The sequence below is a fragment of the Podarcis filfolensis genome (genome assembly GCF_964270895.1).
Source record: "Podarcis filfolensis genome assembly, chromosome: 4".
Classification (NCBI taxonomy): Eukaryota; Metazoa; Chordata; class Lepidosauria; order Squamata; family Lacertidae; genus Podarcis; species Podarcis filfolensis.
The window spans coordinates 28,471,799-28,494,032 of NC_139607.1; the positions used below are offsets into that span (position 1 = coordinate 28,471,799).

The window sequence follows — 22,234 nt, forward strand, 5'->3', positions numbered from 1 at the left end:
TCAGAAAAGCATACCCCTAGGCATGTTTTGTTTGAAAATATGTCATTATACTTCATGTAATTCCATATCAGTATGGAAACAGTGACATTTACTGTATCTGCAGGCTGCAGCTCGAGTATTTCCTGTGCATTACCCCCCTTTTTTAACAGTAATCAATCATTGCTCATTTCAGAAATTTCAAAGTATGAGCTCAGGAGTCTATGACACGAGCACTTAATGGTTCGACATGCACATCTGTCTCAAGCAATAAACTTCAGAAAGTCTTCTGAAAAGTTTTTGCTTATGTATGATCCATCCCCTCCAAACATAAAAGTATGTTGCTTGAGACATTTTTTTTTTTTAAGGAGCTTAAAAGTAGACAACATGGAAAAACATTTTCCGTTGTGAATTGTAATAATGTGATGTTTAAATACTGCATAAATTCATAACAGTTAACCCTTCTTATGTAATCAGGAACTTCTAAAAAATCTATGTCACTGATAGCGCAGTTAATAAATCTTTGAATTGACTTGTAAACATTAAACCAGAAAGCAGAATTGTTACTTTTTAAAAGATACTGTTATGAACATTTTCTTGGTGCTTAATCAGGACTTCAGCCCTTTATAGCCAACACTTTTAGAATACTGTACCACAATACGAAAGAGAGAAATGAAAAACGACGCTTATAATAGTTTTAAATCAATCTCTCTCCTTTTTTCCAGTTCAGTAGTTTTAATCATTCTTCGAGTCATAAAAATGTTAGCTTGGAAGTAAGTTTCATCTGTGGCCAAGTAGCTATGGATTCTAACTTGGTGCTTAAATATCTGGCTGAAATGTATTTTACCTAATAAAAATTATGTGAATCACAATTGGTAACCCAGTCCATTTTTATTTAAGTAGCTGAGGGAAAACTGTGCATAACGATTTAATATCAGCAAGAACAGAATACTGCATGTTTTCCTTCTCACAGTGAAGTTAGAAAGACTCTTCACCATTTTCTGCTGCTGCTGCTTCTTTGGTTATCACTTGTAGCCAAATAAGATTGTTTTCCATAAACACGGTTTTAACAGTGAGTCCGTAAATGACTATGGAGGCCAATTCTGGATTCACACATCCTTCCACAGTGGGGACATTGGTTTCTGGAGGAGAGCTGATCACGGTGAGGGTTTGCCAAGTGTGCCGCCTTCTTAGCCCGTTTCTCCCTTTCGTCCTTAGTTTGAGTGTCTTCAAAGCCCATGGCACCTTTGGTAAAGGCTGTTCTCCAACTGGAGCGCTCGCAGGCCAGTGTTTCCCACTTGTCAGCATTTATACTACATTTTTTTAGATTTGCCTTGATAGAGTCTTTAACCTCTTTTGTTGACCATCAGCATTACGCTTTCCATTTTTAGGTTCGGAATAGAGTAGTTGCTTTGGAAAACGATCATCAGGCATCTGCACATGACCAGTTCAACAAAGTTGATGTTGAAGAAACATTGCTTCAACACTGGTGATCTTTGCTTCTTCTGGTACACTGGCATTTAGTTCAGCTGTCTTCCCAAGTGATGTGTAACATTTTTCGGAGACCCTGTTGATGGAATATTTCGAGGAGTAATACTTTAAATATGAAGTGTGTCTGCATCCTGGAGCTCTGGTTTCCTGGAACATCTCCGGGCTCCCCTGTGACAGCTGCCCCATGGCTCAACCCCGTGTCCTGATAGGTGTTTTGTTAACTTTAATTCTTTGGAATAGTATAAACAAGTCTAGCGACGGAGGGGCAGGACTTACAGGCTGGGATGTTCATTTGCTTGTAAAGGCGGGCTCCTTGCCTCCCCTCTCATGTGTCATTAGGTAATTCCTCTTGTTCTCGACTTCAGATATAAACCGTTATAAATTGGGAATAATGACAATCCACCTCAGAGGCTTGTTGAGAGGGCAAACGCAGAGTAGACGGTAAAGCACCTTTCCAGTTGAAATGCTATATAAAATAAGCAGTAGCATCAGCACTCCAAACACAATAGAGATGATGAAGCTCCTTTCAGTATGAAATGTTATACGAAATTAGCTGTAGTCTCTTCAAATGCCAACCAGCAAAGTCTTTGTGCTTACTGTAACTTCACCTCTTCCCCATTATGCTGCTTCTTGAATGTTCTTATCCCTGCGTCACTTTTTTCTTCCTTTCATTTTTCTTCCCCATATTTCTGCCTGGCCCCTCTTAAATAATACTATGCTTGTACCCCCCCCTCTTTTTCAAAGAGGAAAGGTATGTCAGCCATGGGCCTGGATCAGGCATACATATCTGGGCTAAATAATCTTTTCTCCTTAGCATGCCCAGAAGTCTGAAAAAACCAGTATCTTAAATCACTGTTTGAAGTTAGGTTAGGATCCTGGCTTGTTCCAAACTTGATAACCATAGTTTCCAGTTTAAATGTGCAAGGAAACTATGGATAATTTTAAAAAATCCCTGGTTTGCTGTAGCATACTGAGCATAGCTGTCAGCTTACAGATTTGAAAATAAGGGATCAGCAGCCTCGAAAATAAGGGATCAGCAGCCAAAATAAGGGATTTTCAGAGCACAGGTATGTTCAACTTCTGAGCCCCTCCAAGCCAAAGGCACAAAGCCCAGCCAGCAGCCAAACGAAGCCTCAAGTGGTGGTTCCCACAGCGCAGCAACCCGGCAAAGGGGATGCAGCAAGGAAAACCACCATCACCTCTCCGCTGGGAAGCGCTGAGCAAAGCCGAGTCCTCAGGCAACGCGGCCGATTTGATCGGCACAAGGCATGCAAGCTCCACCCCCCAGTCGTTCTTAGACTCCTTATTGGGTGAGCAACACAACCAAGCAACACAGTTGGAACCTCCCTCCTCCCTGGCCGGCAGGGAGGGAGGGACAGGAGCTGCTTCCTTTGAAACCCAGGAAATTTAAGGGACATCATCAATAAGGGACAGCAGCGGGAAAAGGTGCTGGGATAAGGGACTTTCCCGCCAAATAAGGGACAGTTGACAGCTATGATACTGAGTGGAGAGATGCAGTGCAAGAATGGCCTACAGGGACCATATCTCAGCTTATACGTCAGAGCTGAGCCTTAAAGTGCTTGTACTGAGATCCTCTTCCAAACACCACTAGGTTGGTGGCCTGGAGGAGACATACAATAACACAGCCCCACCTGCAGACACAGCTACCTTTTGCAGCTTAGCTCCTTGAGGTTTAACTGGCATCCCTTCATTTTAGGAAAGGGACGGGGGAGAAAGTAATTGCCTAGGCACCAGCCCTAATAATACCATCATTTCTAGTAACTGAATTGCCGTCTTTCTGAACCCTTACATGTCGGGATTTGTATCCCATCCCAAGAAATTCTTAGACTCAGACTTGGAGAGCTCATCCCAAAATTACTTATTTGAATTGAAGGTGTGTTTTAACGTAAAAAAACCTGAAGATGAAGCATTAGAAATTTGAAGACTGTTAAATGTTGCATTAATGGCATTGGAGACAGACTTTTTATACTATAATAGTAAACAAATTGGTGGCGGCGAAGAAAATGATACCAGAAGTGAAGTTGTTTTGTCGTGTATTTTTGGAAGCAACATTGTTAACAAGTTTTACCATCACAAACCCATATATATATATATAATTTTGAAAGCTGCTGTTCTCTCAAGGTCTCTGCATGGTATAGGAAGACACTGACATAAGAGCAGCATGCAGTATGTTGGCAATAGTAATGGGAGATTCAAATTCCTTTGTGGCCATGATGAAGCTCACTTGCTTAGTTTTGGGTGTTGCTGTATTTCTGTTTAAGTCTACCTTGTATAGAATTATTGGGAGGACAAAGCAAGAGAAGTAAGTTTCAAACTGTTCTGTTTGGATAGAACAGTAATAAAATACAAGGCTAAGTTCATAATCGGGACTTGTGTTTGGGGGATATGGAAAGCAGAGATAAAGTTACCATCCAGCTTAGTTTTTGAAAGTATGCAATTCAAGTTAAAGTTTGTAGATTATTTCCCTTTCCCACCAACCCCTCTACGGATCTTTTGCTTAAAGTAGCCTTAATCGTTTGCTTTCCCTAGCCTTTGTTCAGCATCCTCTTTTGCTCCTTGTAGAACCATGTGTAGGTGTGCATAATGAAGACTAAAGGCCCTGCAAAGAAAATTGCCTCTTTTGCACAGGGTTCTGAAAGAAAAAGACTGAAAAAAGGTATGTTCCCAGAGAAATGTCTGCTAGAACAACTCTTGACTAAAAACATTGTGAAAATGAGGGAGGAATTGTTATGATTTGAGTGGGCCTCTTCTTTGCACCATTTCTATGCTCATGATTTATAGACATGCTGCATGGTTGCAAAGAATTCTAACCAGGTAGGAGCCACGACTAAATCCCAGTGGCTTGTGTTAGGCTACATATACAACTGCATCACATGCAGAAGAAAGCCTTCTTGATCAGATGCTGGCTTAAAGTACTAAAATCGCTCAGCCATGTGTGAAACTGTGCCAGAAAAGAGAAAATGTATGCATTAATACTACTTTATTTTCCTTGAGAAGGCCAAATAAAATATCCCAGCTGGTGTTCGTTGGCTTGTCATCAGCAATTTAGCCATATTATATGTTGTTTTTTGTTTATTAAGTTATACAAAAGAAAACAGTGTTAAAAGTCTAAGAATTTCAGGTTTTTCATAATGCTTTATGCATCACCAAGCAATGAAACTGATATTTATCTTTAGTTTTGGCAAGCTTCCTCATAGATCAGAGGTGGCAGTAAAAGTTTAAATAAGAATTCAAATCAACGTTGCTGATTATATGTCTGGTGGCCGTCGCGCAATTGCATTTGGAGTGTCTAGGACCAACAGCAATGGGCTCATGACCTCCTGATTTTCTTGTGGAGTGTTAAGTTGTGGGTGAACATATCAGACGACACAGCAATTCTTCAAACAGCTCTTGTTTATTCACAGGCCAGAACAGAACTGAACTGAAGGGTTCAGCCAGCCTGCTTATATAGAGCTCCACTAGAACGCAACAGTAACCATTTTCTGTAACTATCCAATCACTGAACATCACTTTCTATCCCTTATTTGCATATGTGGACCTAAACTATCTACAGTATCCCCCTGCTGGCCCAGGGTGAGAACTTCAGTACATAACATGGAGTGTGTGTTTTTTTTAATGACTAGGGTCCGATATGGTTTCTCTTTGTGGAGCTATGCAGTTGCAGCAGCCCCACCAAAAGCATGATATATATATAATCAAAGCTACAGTAGTAAGCATCTGTTTTTCACTGATATATTATTATTTACTTAGTCATCTGAAAGTTCACTAGAGTGCAAGGTCTGAAACATTAACACAGACTGTGTGACATAAGCATCACTATTAGATATTAGCGACTATTCTAAATCCTGTATTATTGCAATTGAGATACTAAAGCTTTTATTATAATATTTGTCTGAAGGCACACTAATGCGAGTAAGGCAAAGAGGATTAGAAGAGAATATTAAACTTCGAAATAATATTTTCCAGAATTAACTCCAAAGCAAGTATCTGATTAATCTTATATTGCATTATGAGCCACCAGCAACCTGTTGAACAGGAGAAGGACTAAAAGGCACAAAGAGAAAAGGAACTGGGCTGATATTTAAAATATTTGGTACAATTTATGTGTACTTAGCAGTTTTATTCTAGAGAACACCAGCACTAGCAGTGCAGTCCTGTATGTTTCTTTGGCTGCAAGTCCCACTGGGTTGAGCGGGGCTAACTACCTAGTATGTATGCTAGTAATGCAGCTTGGATTTCTATAAGGTAAAGAAAGTGAGGTGTCTTTGGCCATATGACCCTGAATCTTTGTTCCTTGAGCCTTAGTGGTGAAGTGAGGACACTCTGTTCATGCACAGAGGTTATGAGCAGTTCCCTGGGTTTTTTGGGGAGGGCAGAGGGGGAGAAATCCCAGGGTTGCACCGTGTTCAAAATTAAGTTTTCAACCAACCTTTGTTAGTGCAGGCTTAAGAAACAGCAGTACTTGACTGTTTAAAATACTGTGAATTCAGGGCATACAAAGTTGAATCAACATTAACAGGTTAAGATTAATAGGTTAAGGAGGAAGAAGAGTGGTGATGCACAGGTTAAGGTAAGTTTCACTTCCGTTTTTTCAACCACGCTCTGTTGTGAGCGAACAAACTTGCGCCACAGCATGGAACCCAAAAACACACGTCTTTCGGTCTGGCGGTTTGGCACAGCCAGAGCATGGGATCCAACATGGGACGTCTGGGATGGGGATCAGAAGCTGGGGTGCCTTCTGTCAATCCAGAATGTCCCACTTAAAAAGGGGCCCCTGGAATATATGCAAGTTCAATCCCTGCCATCTTCAGATAGGGCTGTTAATGAACCCTGGAGAGCTGTTGCCACTGGTCAGTGTAGACCACAGCTTTCCAAACTTTTCATGTTGGTGACACACGTTTTAGACATGCATCATTTAGTGACACAGTAATTCAGTTTTACTAGCAAACCGGACATACTAACCCAGACATAGGCAAACTCTGGCCCTCCAGATGTTTGGGTCTACAATTCCCATCATCCCTGACCACTGGTCCTGTTAGCTAGGGATGATGGGAGTTGTAGTCCCAAACATCTGGAGGACCGGAGTTTGTCTGTGCCTTCTTTCCAGCCCCCGGAGGAGCACGGGGAGTGTTTGCATGACAGAACTACACACTGAAGCCGACACACTAATGCGTCGCAACACACAGTTTGGAAAGCTCTGGTGTAGACAGTAGCGAGCTGGATAGAGCAATGGCCTGACTTGCTATACTGCAGCTTATTATCTTCCTATTCCCATTTTACAGATGGGAAGTAGACGTTGACAATGACTTGCCCAATGAGTGCTCTATATATGGCAGATGTGTGTTCCATATCCTAACCCAACTCTCCATCACTGCACCACAGTAGTACTCTGTAAGCAAAAAAAATTACCTTCCATTTAGAAGACTTAGCAGAATTTGTTAGAATTAATGACTAAAACTTTGTAACTGCTGGTATGTAACTTTTGGAATGATGATTTCCAGTGCTCTCGTGGCTGGAAACCTTAGAAATTTTGTCTTGGAAAGCAATTTCGTTTGTTGCTCTCAGCTGCGGTTACCTCTGTTGATGCAGAGTAATGTAGCAAGAGCAAATATTTGTATAGCAAAGAAAAGAAACCTTTATTCTAATCATGCTGAGAGCAGATATAAAATGAGTTATTGCATATGGAGTGTGAAACTTTGTAAGGGGCTATAATATCTTATTTCTAATGGCCACGTCTTGCACCCAGTCACAGAGGAACACATAACTTTCTGAGACCACAGATTTATTTATCCTGTCAAAATGTTTTAAAACTCCTCATTTTTGCTGTTTATTATGTTTCTTTAAATACGGTGTCTGGAGTCAAACACAAAATCCATCCCAAGCTATGCACACTCATTTGTGCAGGTGTGATTAATGCAGTTCGTAAAAACGCTGCTATAGGCCGTTTCTGACGTTGAATGGTTCATTCATTACCAATAACTCCTTCTCCCAGCAGCCATTTCTGGTTGTAATATACCATAGAATACTCCTGCAGTCATGCACAGTTACACATGATGTCAGAGCAGAGGAACGTGCTGCTTTGAGCGGCAGTTTTTCAATTCATCTGCTCCTCTAAATTGAATGAAGTAGGCTGAGAGAAATCAGTTCCATAGGAGATCAGAAAATGGCTTAACAGTTTCTTGCTTGTACTCCCAAATTAATAGTCTCGCTGTGCCAATTCACTTGTGTTGCCTTTCAACCACGGAGTGCTTAATAACACTGCTGTTAACATTTCAAATACATGTGGACAAATACCTGGTGGGTTGTGTGATAGGGGATTTTCTTTTCTATAGAGAAGTTGGGGTACAGAAGTTGGAGTAAAGGATTAGACGATAGTTCCTCTCCTGCAGCCATAATTACCTGTGGCAGCTTTAGGGCAGATGGCACAGTGTCTTAAAGGCACACAGATGGCTTTAATGCCAGTATCAGGAGGAAGAAGCCCCAATGGCGTATATATACCATAATTTACATCCATGCCTGATTCTTATAGCCATTGGATCCCAATATGATTGTGTCTTTCGGTTTTTAAAACAGGAGATTATTTGTTATGTGGTTGGTTGGCGGTCTGCTTCGGACTCCAATGTTTGGCAAATATCCAGAGACATTTGATCAATGCAACTTGCAGTGGAATCCTAGTGATGATTGTTGATCGCAAAATTCAGCATTTGGATTTCAGGAGCCAGGATTCCATGCTGATAATAATAACTCACGCACTTTCAAGATTTCATGTTGATGGAACAGTACTTGCCAGAGAACGATTTACTTGGAAAGGAATTCACTTGAACCTCTTGTACCACAATGATACATTTGCATCACTCCTATTCGTTGCAGCATAACTTTCTGGTGGATTGGTCTCATAGTTTTTTATTTGAAAATTTAGCTCATCTCCTTGGCGAGCAGAACTCTCACCCTCACATGGTGTTGCTCCCTGAAGAAGGGCTGAATCACAGATGTATGTTGAGCACTTGCAGTCCTAACCTCCTGATCTGAGTGCTGGAGGGGATTAGTAATTGACAGAGTCACTGTCAACCTGGTGAGAAAGCTCCTCCTCTTCTGTTGAGGCTTTGCCAAGCCATGTGGGGAGATCCCACCTGTGGAAATCTGTGAAGTGGGGTGTGGTGGGTTTCTGCTGGCTTTGGATCTGCTAGATCCATAGCCCCAGGGATTCCCCCCAAAGTGCTTGATAAAATAAAGCCCACCTTCTGTGCCGGCTGTTATAACTGGCAGGGCTTCAGATGCAACAGTGGACTCACCACTCTGCTCCCAGACAGGTTAGAATTGCTGTGTCCCTCTCTCATCCTCCGATTACTCACACTGACTGTGAACTGGCCCCACTGGGGAGGGGGGGAGTCTGCGATGATATGAAACCTCTCTGTGGTTTTTGATACATGTAGATCATTACCGGATGCTGCGGTCTGCAAGTGATGAACACTTACATGTGAACAGGGATTTTAGAAATAAAATAGTTTTGTATCCATTCCCCCTGAGACTGGAGGAAGCTGACGGGCAGAATCACCCCATGGGCTAGTTTTTAAGCACAAAAGCAGCCAAGTGTGGGCTGGCCAGGATTGTTGGGGCAGCACCCCATTCACCCCAATGGACCACCCTCCACTGGCTTGAGGGATTTGTTTTGGGTTTGCCTTGAGGTTTCTGCTATGTTAGGTTTGAGGTATGTTAGGTACTTTTTGGATTGTGCTTTTATAAACCAGATCAGTGGTTCATAACTGAATGCTTTTTTTATAACTGTTTGCTAAAAGTCATTTCAAAAGAAAAATTAATGCTATGTCAAATAATAACAAAAACAAAACAAAGCAGTACCATAGAGCGAAGGTTCAATACAAATGGCAGTATTGAACTGCATAGTGCTAGCAATGTATTAGAGAACTGAGAGAGAATTATGCTGCTTGTGCATGAATGTTGGCTGCGAATTGTTCCTTTATATGGCACTGAAACGGAGAGGTGACCTTTTGTAACACTTAGTCTGTGCAAACCTGAAGCGTATATCGTGCTGATTTCTAGCTTGTTTCATAATTTCTGTCTGCTTTTCCTTCTGTTCTTTCAGTTTTCTATTTTTTATCAGCTTTCTCAAATCAGTTGCTTTTAGATGATCTGCACACCTACATGAGATGGGCAAACACAGATCAGCTGTTGCATGGATATGCGCTTAAAAGGAAGGCAGAAAATTTACTTAAATGCTCTATTTTGCACTGGAGGCATTTGCCTTCTCACGGCGCCAAAACGTGTGCCCAGGCATGTGCCTCAATGTCACAGAATAACACCTTTTTAACAATCTCTCATCTCTGCCTGAACTCACTGGTGAAATACACCTCTTCCTCTCTTAACTTATGCAGGGATATCCAGGTGTAATTGTATCTTGTAAATTTTATTTTTCCTCTAAGATCAGTTGCGTTCTCAAAAAGCAGTGGCAGAGAGTAACTCCTGGCAGTCTCTAGTTCAAAGAAAGGGTTCTAATTATATGATGGGGAAGTATTAAAAGCCACATAACAGCTGCAGTGCAATGTGTCATCTGCGCTTTGAAGAGAAACTTCATTTCCTTTATGCTGGAAAGGTTCTTTAATTCCTCATACCACCAGAACTTTTTCCACCTAGGTTGCAGAGTTTTCCCATCAAGTTTGAATTCCCAACACCATGGGAATGTCTGGCCACAGAATTCACAACCCCTGCTAACCCTGAGACGAACTTCCAATTGAAAAGCTGCACTATCCTTCCTCCCTTTCTCTTGAGGGAAGAAAAGGGCCTATTTAACATAACAGTGCCTAACGTAGAACATCAACTTGAACTGTCCTGACCTCATAGCTGTGTGTCTTTATATGCTTTTTCTTAGCAATGGAGAACCTTGACAATACAAAGTCCTGAAAGAGAGGAAAGTTTGAAAAGGATAAAGACTCTTCTTCCACTCAGCTCCCCTCCTGTAATAAATAGGAGGCCTAGTTTAGAGACATTAAAAGTGCCTTCTGTTGCAAAACAATGGGAGTTGTGACACAGGGGCTGCAGTCAGCCACTTGAATAGGATCAAAGGAGGATGAAAGCTCCTTCAGCAGCACAGTATTTTCACTAGAGAATATCCTTTGTTTTAATGCAGGCTAAGAATCATGTGGTCGATTCTTGGGAGTCTTAAGGAAGCATGACTGCCACGCTGCCACTTATTTAGGATACCAGAATTGTCATAAAAAACCCAACTCCTAATAACAGTTAACATTTATATTCCTTTCTTTATGTGCTTCTTTGGCATAACACTTTCAACATCCCTGAGACGCAGGATGGTTTAATCCCTAAATTGCAAATTGAGACAATGGCTTGCATAAAGCTACCTTGGTGACTGAAATTCTGGACTAAAATTTGAACCAGGGAATTTTTTTTATTCATAGCTGTGCCTATTAACCTGCTCTTGCCTTCAATCTGAAATTCAGAAAAGAACCTGCATGGGGACTGTGCTAGATACGTTAACTGTTCTGAGATATACAGTATTCTGTCTTGATGAGACTAAATTAGATTTTCTTCAGACCTGTTTTAGCCCTTGAATTCTGCCATTTGTATAACTTCTACAAATGAGTCAAAACCCCACTGTGATAAAATGTCTTAAACCTGCAGAGCACTGTGGACACATGTCTCATGTGGAATAGTAAAGATTTGCATGGTTCCTTCAGTTCCATAAATGTATGCTTAAGTGTGTGTGTGTGTGTGTGTGTGTGTGTATACCCTTGTTTGAAAGTTTGAAGCTGATTGTCACTTGTCAATATAAATTTTAGTTCAGCAGGAGTTGATCTGGCTGTGGTTTGCAAAGCAGCATGCAAAATGTGTTTAAAGGGGGATATTATGCTGTGTTGCCCTGAAAAATTGACATTATGCCATAAATATCCTAGGTGTGATATCTATTGTTGAGGAAAACAATTTACCTACCAATCAGTGTTCCTACGTTGCATAGTTTTCGACACATTATCATTGACCTTAGAGTTGTTTGTTTCTGTCCTACCTTGAGAGACGTTCTTTGCTAATATTGAATCTTCTTATTCCAGGTTTGATGCTCCTTCACTGGGCCTTTAGCATACGGCAGAATAGGCACAGAGTTGCCATGAAACCTAACTTGAAGCAATGGAAACAACTCATGCTGTTTGGAATATTCGCGTGGGGTCTCCTGTTCCTGGTTATCTTCATCTATTTCACAGATAGCAACACGGCTGAAGCAGTTCCAAGCTCCTTCTCCTACACTGAGACTAAAAGGCTTTTGCCCATTCAAGGCAAGCAGAGAGCTATCATGGGAGCCGTGCACGACCCGTCCTTCTCTGATACAGCTGATGAGAACGAGTTGCTTCTCGGCAAAGACATCTCGGGTTCACTCAAATCGGGGACTGGGAGCATTAAAAAATGGGCTGACCTAGACGATGGCTTTGAAAGTGAAGAGGAATTTTTCCCTCCCCAATTAGGAAGAAAATCAAAAAGTGCTTTCTATCAAAGGTCTGGTGATTATTTATTTGCTGCTGGTCAGCGTCGGTCACAGAGCAGTATTCAGAGAATAGGGAGATTAGTCTCAGCAGAGGGGGCGGATCAGAAGAGCAATGCCTTGCAGGATAATTGGCTCCCTCAAAGGAAGAAAAAGAAAAGACATGCAAGACACAGGAGAGGCCAGATGTTTGAAGAGTCCAATGAATGGGATGGAGTATATTCCACAATGTCGAAATCTTTCCTCTACAGGCTTTGGAAAGGGAACGTCTCCTCTAAGATGCTTCTCCCTCGCCTACAGAAAGCAAGGAAAGGTTACCTGGATACTAATAAGCATAGGGTGCACTTCAAAGGGAAGCGAAACCTCAAGTTGACTTCAGAGCAACTCCTCTGTGAGCTCAAGGCACGTGTGGACGTCAGGACCATTGATGGCAAAGAAGCTCCCTTTTCTATCCTCGGATGGGAAAGGAGGGTCCCCAAAGTTTCTCTGAGCAAGCTGTACCCACGTGGGTTTGGTAGCTGTGCTGTCGTCATGTCCGCAGGTTCCATACTGAACTCTTCTCTAGGGGATGAAATAGGTGAGTGGAAGGATCTCGACAAAATGTTCAAAACCAGGTACATGTGGACCAGGACTGTCCATAATAACATAGAAAGAAAGAGAGCCCTGATAGGTCAGATCAAGGCCTATCAGCTTGTTCCCCTTGTTGGCCGATAGATGTCTCTTAGAAAGCTCACAAGCAGGCCAGGAGCCCAATAGCCCTCTCACACTCATTCCCCAGAAAATGGTATGCAGAGGCATACTGCCTTTGAAGCTGGGAGCCACATATAGCCAGCATGATGGACTTAAAGGTAAAGGGACCCATGACCATTAGGTCCAGTCGTGGCTAACTCTGGGGTTGCGGCGCTCATCTCGCTTTATTAGCCGAGGGAGCCGGCGTACAGCTTCCGGGTCATGTGGCCAGCATGACTAAGCTGCTTCTGGTGAACCAGAGCAGCGCACGGAAACGCCGTTTACCTTCCCGCCAGAGTGGTACCTATTTATCTACTTGCACTTTGACATGCTTTCGAACTGCTAGGTTGGCAGGAGCTGGGACCGAGCAACGGGAGCTCACCCCGTCGCGGGGATTCGAACCGCCGACCTTCTGATCGGCAAGCCCTAGGCTCTGTGGTTTAACCCACAGCGCCACCCGCATCCCTATGATGGACTTAATCCCCCATTAATTTGACCACCGACCTTTTCAAGTCACCTGAGCTAGTGACCATCAGTGCCTCTTATGGCAGTGTATTCTATAAATTAACTAGATTGTGTGCTTGGCGTTTCAAGAAGATGTTAATAAAATCCTTCACCAAAGGCTCCTGAGTGAGCTTAGCAATCATGGGATAAGAAGACAGGTTCTCTTATAGATCAGTAACTGGAAGAGGAAGCAGAGAGTAGGAATAAATGGGCAATTCTCGTACTGGAGGGGTATAAGAAATGGGATTTTCCCAAGGATGTGCTCTTTAACTTGTTCCTAAATGACATGGAGTTAGGGTTGAGCAGTGAGGTGGGTATTAGGAGGGAGCAGGCATTAAAATAAAACGACAAACAGGGTTAATTGTGAGCAAGTGTAAAATAATGCAAGAAATTCTAAATCTGCACTATACCTAGATAGGATTAGGGCCACCTAGTGCTTGAAGGCAGGAACTTCAGTTGCTTTTAGCTGGTGGTATTTTTTACATTTACGCACGTGGGATCTGAACTGGTGTTGACTGTCCAGGAACGAGACTTTTGGGTTGCAACAGATAACTCATTGAAAATGTCTGCGTTGATGTGTGTGGCATCTGTGAAAAGAGTAAATTTTGATGCTAGAGATTAGGAAAGGCATTAAAAATTAATCTGCCCCATCATAATGCTGTTAGATAAATCTGTGGCATGGCCGCACTTGGAATGCTTCATACAGTTCTGGTTGCCACACCTCAAAAGCATATTGTAGAGCTAGGAAAAGTACAGAGAAGGGCAACCCAACTGATCAAGGGTTTGAGCAACTAGTGATGTTGGTTTTTAGAAATTTTGCGTATGTAAATTAGAGTAATTTGCATATGGAAATGTTCTGATGCCCTACAGAATAATCTAATTTAGCACTTTTATTTTACTTGTATTCAAAATCAAAACTGCCAAACTTGCCTAATGATTTATTTGCAGTTAGCATCTATTCATCGTTACTTTAAGAAATGGAAAAATTTCCACAGATTTTTAGTTTATTTTTTATCTAGAAAATGTCCCTTTCCATCTCATTGGTAGAACCTTTCCCCATATGAAACCTTTACAATATTTGAGACTTTTTAGTTTAGAAGTGGTAAGGGTGGACTGATAAAGATATAAAAAGTTATGCTGAGAGTGTGGATAGAGATAAATTTTTTCTCTCACACACCCATCATACTAAATCCCAGGGGTCATCAAATAAAGATGAAGCCAAGCTCACTGGTGTGATTTAAATCGAGTGTGACGCTGCAGTATATTGGTCAAAAAGCCGCAGTTCCATAAAGAAGGTAAAGGACCCCTGGATGGTTAAGTCCAGTTGAATACTTTAGAACTGCTAGGTTGGCAGGGCCAAACAACGGGAGCTTACCCTGTTGCGCGGATTCGAACCGCCAACCTTGCAATCGGCAAGCTTTAAGAGGCTCAGTGGTTTAGACCACTGCGCCATTCATGTCCCTATGCAACAGACACTGCTGTGTGAAATGAAGGTTAGAAAATGTAACAGGAGAGCTAGCATAATAGTCAGGAAAACTCACGTAATAAACACTATATCTGAATGCACCACTAATCAACACACCTGTGTTCTGTCCTGAGTGTGATCTGTTAGATGTAGACTGTGGAGGTTTGCTCCAAATTGTGGAGTGAGCTAGAATCCTCCCTAATCCCTAGTAAAGGCTAAGGAGGAAAAGGGAAGAAATGTTTTGTCACTTCAGTTCCTGAACAACAAAACAATGTTCTTCCCACAGATTCTTTAAAATGAATTCTGGGTTAATCCTCTAGAGCCATTCATATTTTCATATCGAGATAGGTTCCCCTTTAAATCTCTTATGATGAAGTAGAACTACCGTACTCTCGTTATCCAACTACTTTAATAGGCTTCCTGCTCAGAACATGTGCCAAAGCTGTCCTGGTAGCTTCCAGTCAAGGAAGCTTCTAGTTTCAAAAGATAATCCCACTAGTTTGAAAACCTCTGAGGTGTGAGAACTCCACAGGTTCTCTCCCCTGCCTTTTCCTCACAGATAACGAAGCAAAATATTTCCTTTTTCTAGTTTGTGTTTTAAAGTGCCGTTGTCCGTCTTCCGCTTTCTACCAAACTGCGAGTTCAGTATCGAAGAAGCTGTTTCGTTTGTTTGTTTGTTTTAAGGGTGTTTGGAAGGCATGTTGACCTTTACCTTGCGAAAAGGCCGAGATGCCTCCGAATCAGTGACCTTCTGACGCCATAAGAAGTAACATTTTTGTCTCCCGTATACCCAGTTTTAGGGGTCACTCAGTGTGCCCGTACATTGTAGTTGTGGAACTCTCCAGTTGCCCACCCACAGTACTTCCAGGTCACCTCTCTCCCTCTCCCTAGTTGGCCTAGTTTTGCTTACTAAGAAAATAATGTTCCTCTAGGTGACCTTCTTGTCGAGTATTCATCATTTGCTTGCACAAAGCTTTTTCAGAGGTTAAACAACGCCTGCTCTTTCTTGATAATTTATTCTGATTTGCATGCAAAGAGGTTATAAGTATTCCCATCAATTGGTCATTTATTGCACTCTTTTTAATAATTCTCCCCATCGTGTTCCCAACAGCAAAAAGCCAGTTTACTGTTGTTGTTGTTGTTGTTGTTGTTGTTTTTTAAAAAAAGTGTTGTTGTTTTTGAGTGCCGGAGCACTTTAATTGCACAAATTTAATTTTCCAGCTGAATCCCTCCTGCAAAATATTGACAATCTGGAGGCAACCTTGTTACATTTTAAACGCTTATTTGCATGCACAACCAGAGTAAATGACAGATTCCCTCTTCCCACCTTTTCATTGCAAGCTTGCATGTGGAACAGTGAGTCATACGTAGCCATGCTAATGACTGAGAGGTATGGCGCCTCAGGGTGATGCCTAGTCTTGATTGATTGATTTAACCCAGAATAAAAGAGCATGATACAAAGTGTTTATCCTGCACTCGTTCTTGTGTCTTACTGCTCCTATTTCACTAAATCCTGCGGATCAGCGACATTCTGCCCCAGCCCCGTTCTCTTAACACAGATGCGTATATTAACAATGGACTTCCCTTCTCTTCATGTAGGAGCCTGGATCTGTTGCTAGGGGGATTCTGGAGGGAGGGAGAGCCTATTGCAGTGAGATGCTCCACAACGACTGCCCTGCCGCATTTGCCATAAGCTAAACGGGTGTAAATGTGAAGCCGTCGTGACTCTGCCAACAATTTATAAGGCATTATGAGAATGCGTGCTGTCATGTTCACCTCATGGCAGCCTGACTTTTGTTCTGCTTTCTTGTTCTGTTCTAGGAAAGCCTCGGCTTTCGTTCGTTCAACAAAAGAAATATTTGTGGTTATTATCAACTTCAACCTCCCCCACGTCAAGATGCGTTTTAAAAATTCCAGAGACTTAATGTGTCACTCAGTACCCTCTCTTAATGCTTCGTTTATGTGCCTCCAGGTTGTTGTTGATGATTGCAGTAGTAGTAGTAGTAGTAATAATAATAATAATATGATGTAGTATTTACGTGGTATATTTCAATAGCTCAAAGCACATTTTTCTTGCACATTCACCTCAGCAGTCTCGGGTTATAGTGCTTGGCTGTAATTCCTCTGACGGAATCACAAGGCACACAGCACCTGTTTCTTCCACCCCAGCTCCCTCTTGCCACTCTTCTGTTTCTTTCATAGACTTGCCACTCTTTCCCTTCCTTTGCTGACCCTGGTGATGATCCCTGGGGACTTCCTACTTTGGGGAGTGAGCTGCTGTTGCTGCCACCTCTTATCCCTTCCCTAGCCATTGGGGATAGAGAACAGGAGAAAGGGGTGGGGTGGGGGGAGACCAGCTCTTCTCGTCCCACCTTCACACAAGCTTCCTTTAATTCTTCTTATGTTCTTATTTATTGAATCGTCTGTTTCACTCAGTCTAAAATAAGACACCCTGCTTCACACCTGAGGGTGTTCTTTCCCTGGCATTGAACTCTGATAAAGCCTCCTGCTGGTCTAAATGGAGAATGCAGAGGGGGATTTCAGCTAGCCTACTAGCTACTAGAGTAGGTGTGGGTTAAACCACAGAGCCTAGGACTTGCCGATCAGAAGGTCGGCAGTTCGAATCCCCGTGACGGGGTGAGCTCCCGTTGCTTGGTCCCTGCTCCTCCCAACCTAGCAGTTCGAAAGCACGTCAAAGTGCAAGTAGATAAATAGGTACCGCTCTGGTGGGAAGGTAAATGGCGTTTCCGTGCGCTGCTCTGGTTTGCCAGAAGTGGCTTAGTCATGCTGGCCACATGACCCAGAAGCTGTACGCCAGCTCCCTCGGCCAATAAAGCGAGAGGAGCGCCGCAACCCCAGAGTCGGCCATGGCTGGACCTAATGGTCAGGGGTCCCTTTACCTTACTGTACAAAGTTAGCATTTGCCTTTGTTGCTCCACCCACTTTCACCTTTATCTGGCCCTTGGAAGATTTTCCAGAAGGAAATGGGGCCCTCAGGCTGCAAAAGTGCCTCACCCTTGACTGAAGCCTGGCAGTTAACTATGAAGTTGTGCATTGTGCAGAAAGGGTCGTAGGTGTAAACCCCCAGAGTATCTAGGGCATCTGAACTGCTGGCAGTGGGAAACACCAGGATGATCTGGAATTATTGGGCGTGCAGTGGTACCTCTACTTATGAGCACCTCTGGTTATGTATCTTTCGGGATACGCACGCGGCAAACCTGGAAGTATTTTTCCGGGTTTCGCCACATGCGCAGAAGCGCTCTACTGCGCTGTGCACATGTGCAGAACAGGCACCTCTGGTTGCGAAAACCTCAGGATCCGACCATAGCTCCCGTCCGCAACTGGAGGTACTACTGTATTTTCACACTACCTAGAAACCTGAATGTCATTTAAATAAACAAAAATCCGAAAGTGGATTCCCTCATCCTGCACTTGGAGGTTGAAAAACAGAATGCAAACTATGCCTGTAGTAGTGGCCAGACTCTTATCAGTGGAAAGAAGATAAAAGTCGGGGGTTGTCAGACAGTGCCATTTGGTAAGAGTAAGTCCTGCTTCGCTGGTTGATAGTGACTGTTCTGCAGTGCGACACTCTCAGGAAGCGTGATCATAGATCCGGGATCCAAGGATTGTAACATGAAGCAGTAATATGGGCTGAAGGTGGGCAGGGGTCAACTGATGATGGGTCCTTGAGGTCTTCAAAGGAACACAGCCTGGTTAACTAGCAAGGCAGAGCAAACCAAGACATGACAAGTCTTGGATCTCCAGATGTATCAGTAGACTTTGGGCGCCCCCTTCTGTTTTTGTGCTAGAAATGTGATATTTAGGTTTTACTTCTGAGCGTTGAAAGTGTGGTTTTTACAAAAAGGGATATATGCAGCAGGCTTGAATACTTTTCTGAGAGTCCAGATGCTTTTATAGTGAGCTGTTTTAAGCAGAATAGCATTGGTTGTTTTTTACGATACAACTCTAGGACATGGTGTTCTTGTAACCTGAGGTGGTTTTCCAGGACCGTTTCTCAAACGTCCATATCATAAATCTGAAACGGAATGTAATACTAAACTTAAGAGTAATGCCATTTTATACAGGGTTGTGGGGTTTTTTTAACTGTAGATGTAACATCTGCTAGCACTTGGTCTGCAGGAAACTTTGGATTTGTTGTGGTTATTCACAGCTTAGAATTTTCTAACAACATTGCTTCTAAAGTAGAAGTTTCTAAAGTAGAAGCTTCTAAAGTAGAAGAAATTGCAAATGTGCTAAAGGAAGAAAGGTAGACTGGTGACCAGCATTAAAAATTCAGATATATAAGCTATGTACCAAATGGCTCCTTAAACCAGGGTTACAGTCACCTGAACAGAATGCCTAGTTGCCATTTTAGGACCAGACGGCTGAAAAGTCGTATTTTTCAATATAACTTTTTGGTTCCTGAAATTCATTCTGATTGGATAGAATTCTACAGGATATGTTGCTAATGTGTGAAAACAGGCAAGATCCAAGGATCCCCAAGCATGCACTTCCAGATGGTAGAGACTTCAAGTGCCATCGTGGCACCTAGGAATCTTCACTTGGTTGCAAGTGGCCAATAGCCAGGTGCAAAACGCACCTGGCGAATATCAAACGCTGCTGGAAACCAATTTGCAAGTAGATATTACCATTTATTGTCCTTGCAAGCATGGCACTGTTAAGTGTCACAGTAAAGGAGGGGCAAGGAACTGGGCCTGACCAACAGAATACATTGTTATCCCACCCACCCCATCCTAGGACCAAGTTTGACAGTTGAGTGGGACTGCAGCACCCACCAATCACATGAAGTTACAGTAACATTAGGTGACATGTTTTTGCCCACGAGGTTTGAAATCAAACAGCAGGCAAAGGCACAGCCTGCAACATGACAACAATCAGCTGATGGCTGGGTCTGTAAATCACTAGGCAAAGGGCTTTTGAAGACCCAACCATAAACTGATGGTCGGTGTCTGGCCAAACCTCTTTTACCTGGTCCACACATGACATCAAGTGTAGGGCAGGCGAGCTTGTCTAAAATGGCCTGCAGTCAAGAGTTTTTCCCCCATTGTTGTAGCAGAGCAATATTCTGTTTGCATTCACCGCTAATCTTCAGATACTATTATTTAGAGTGCAAGACTTTGCATGTCTAGTCAGCTGTAGGTCCATTTTTTTTCGGTGGGACTTAACATAGAATTCCACCCAGAGATTGCACTTGTAAAATAAAAAATCTTTTAAGAAATCGGCCCCATTGAATGCAGCAAGAAGCTGCTCTTCATCTGTGGTTACAGCTTGCACTTCAGCAACTCAGTAGGTGGGCAAGGAAGAAGCATAGCCAGTGAGAAGGACCACAGACTCAGGCTGTGAATGAAAGAAATTAAACACTTTATTGATATATAATGAATGGGAAGCAATTGATGTGCTCAAAGCAATTTGCAAAACACAGCAATTCAAAACAGAAGAAAGTACCAGGCAATTCAAATAAGAAAAAAGAATGTGGAGTGATTGACAAAGCAAGTACTAATTAAGCAATTAGTAATAAAGCGATTTCAAACATACTGATTTCTAGACCCCTTCCTTATTTTAACTCCCATCTACCGTATTTTTCGCCCTATAGGACACACTTTTTTCCCTCCAAAAATGAAGGGGAAATGTGGGTGCATCCTATGGGGCGAATACAGGCTTTCGCTGAAGCCTGGAGAGCGAGAGGCTCTCGCTCTCCAGGCTTCAGGAAGCTCTGCACAATCCTCCGGAGCCGGCCTCCGGAAGGTTGCGCAGAGCTGCCTGCCCCCGGGCTCCGCACAGCTCTGCGCGACCCTCCAGAGCCCGGCGCCAAGCCACGCCAGCCTCCAGAAGGTCGCACAGAGCTGCCTGCGCTCCCGGGCTCTGCACAGCTCTGCACGACCCTCCGGAGCCCGGCGCCAAGCCGCGCCGGCCTCCGGAGGGTTGCGCAGAGCTGCCTGCATTTCGAAGCCTCTTCAGCACGCCCGGGCTTTGCACAGCTGTCCGCAAGCCTGGGGAGACCGGCGCGGCTCCCTAGGCTTGCGGATAGCAGGGTGTTCTGGGGGCTGGGGTCGGGGGAAGCTCGGGCTTCCCCCGCGCCAGCCCCGTGCCTGGGGGGGAAATAATATTTTTTCTTTATTTCCCCCCCCAAAAAACTAGGTGCGTCCTATAGGGCGGTGCGTCCTATGGGGCGAAAAATACGGTAATTTGATTCCAGAACACCACAGCGTTTCCCCATAGCCCCCAATCCAGAGTGGTGTGTCTAAGGATCTTTCCAACAGGGTCAAGCAAAACACACAAAAAATGTGGGGAGATGAAACAACCCACGGGAGTCCAGCAAGATTGGAATGAACATTTGGAAAAGAGCAAATCTAGGGTAAAACAGAACCCCAGTAAAAACTGGACGGCTCCTACAACTACTGCAGGCATAAAGGAACCCTGCAAGAGCAATTGGGGGCGTAAAAGAGCTTCATTTTTCATCCGCCAAACATTTTTCCTTGTAATTATCAGAGAGGGAACCAGACCTCTGCATCAGTTTGGAACTGAGTCTAAAGATGGAAATCCTCTGCCTTCTGTACAGGCTCAGGATTCTCCAGAAAAAAATTAGAGAAATCCTTGCTGTAGGCTTCTTGTGCTGTGCCAACCTGCTTGATGTGGTCAGCACTGCACTTAAATTTTCAAATCCATTTTTTTAAAACAATCACCACCACCACCACAAAAGCAGCAGAAACTTGCCCCCACTCCTCAGTTTTCATGAGAATATTTTATGGAAAGTGGTTTAGGGGAGAGGGGGTTTCATCCCAGTGTAAATAACAGCAAACCTCTCTCTCAAAAAAAACACACCAAAAAAAACCCAAGCATATTTTAACTCCTTCACCTACTGTGTCCCTCACATATTCATTCCTTGTCCAAGTGCCAAGATACCACACAGGAAATCAGTTCTCAGCAGAAGTTGCTCACATCTTGCTTGCGAAGAGCCTGGGTTTCTTGTCACTGATGCTACTCATTTTATTCCCTCACTTGCTCCCTTCATGTGTGCTGACTACAGTGCTTCTTGGAGCCCAGCAGGAAGGGGTCGATGCTTACTTCCAAGTAAACATGCAGATGATTGTACTACACGATGACTCTTGTCGGTTACTTACCTGAATGTCCTTTCCTCTGACTTTATAGACTCCCATGATGCCGTCTTGCGATTCAACTCTGCTCCAACAAACGGATATGAAAAAGATGTCGGAAATAAAACAACCATGCGCATCATTAATTCCCAAGTAAGGCACTTGAACATCTGCATACTTGTATTGTTTTCCGTATGTCGCAACTCCTCCTAGAACTGAACCAGAAATCCTGGGGAATTCTGCTTTGATTTTAAATAACAGGTCCCAGCTTTCATCATTACTGGGAACTGTTAACGTGTCCAGCAGTGCTTCCTAAAGATTACATACCAAGGGGAGGAGAGACGTGATGGATTAGGTGCTATATCTTCTGCCCCTCTCCCCTGTCTCCAAGGGGTTCCCAAACTGTGGTCCATGGGGTACCAGTGGCCCACA

The 22,234-nt window shown here is 43.2% G+C and overlaps 1 protein-coding gene across 12 annotated transcripts in view; it reads left to right on the forward strand.

Moving 5' to 3' along the window:
- Positions 1 to 22,234, forward strand: part of ST6GAL2 (ST6 beta-galactoside alpha-2,6-sialyltransferase 2) — a 75,718-nt gene that overhangs the window by 31,049 nt on the left and 22,435 nt on the right. For 5 of the 12 annotated variants that reach the window (XR_014547231.1, XM_083610743.1, XM_083610744.1 and 2 more), the window contains 2 exons: positions 11,565 to 12,566; positions 21,858 to 21,955. Coding sequence is in view for 11 of the 12 variants with exons in the window: in XM_083610743.1 (XP_083466869.1) it covers positions 11,570 to 12,566; positions 21,858 to 21,955 (1,095 nt within the window). In the remaining variant the exon portion in view is untranslated. Of the gene's footprint in view, positions 1 to 4,017; positions 4,145 to 10,572; positions 10,594 to 10,680; positions 10,864 to 11,564; positions 12,567 to 21,857; positions 21,956 to 22,234 lie in introns of those variants that run through there. The other 7 variants (XM_083610739.1, XM_083610741.1, XM_083610736.1 and 4 more) reach the window with 4 other exon arrangements.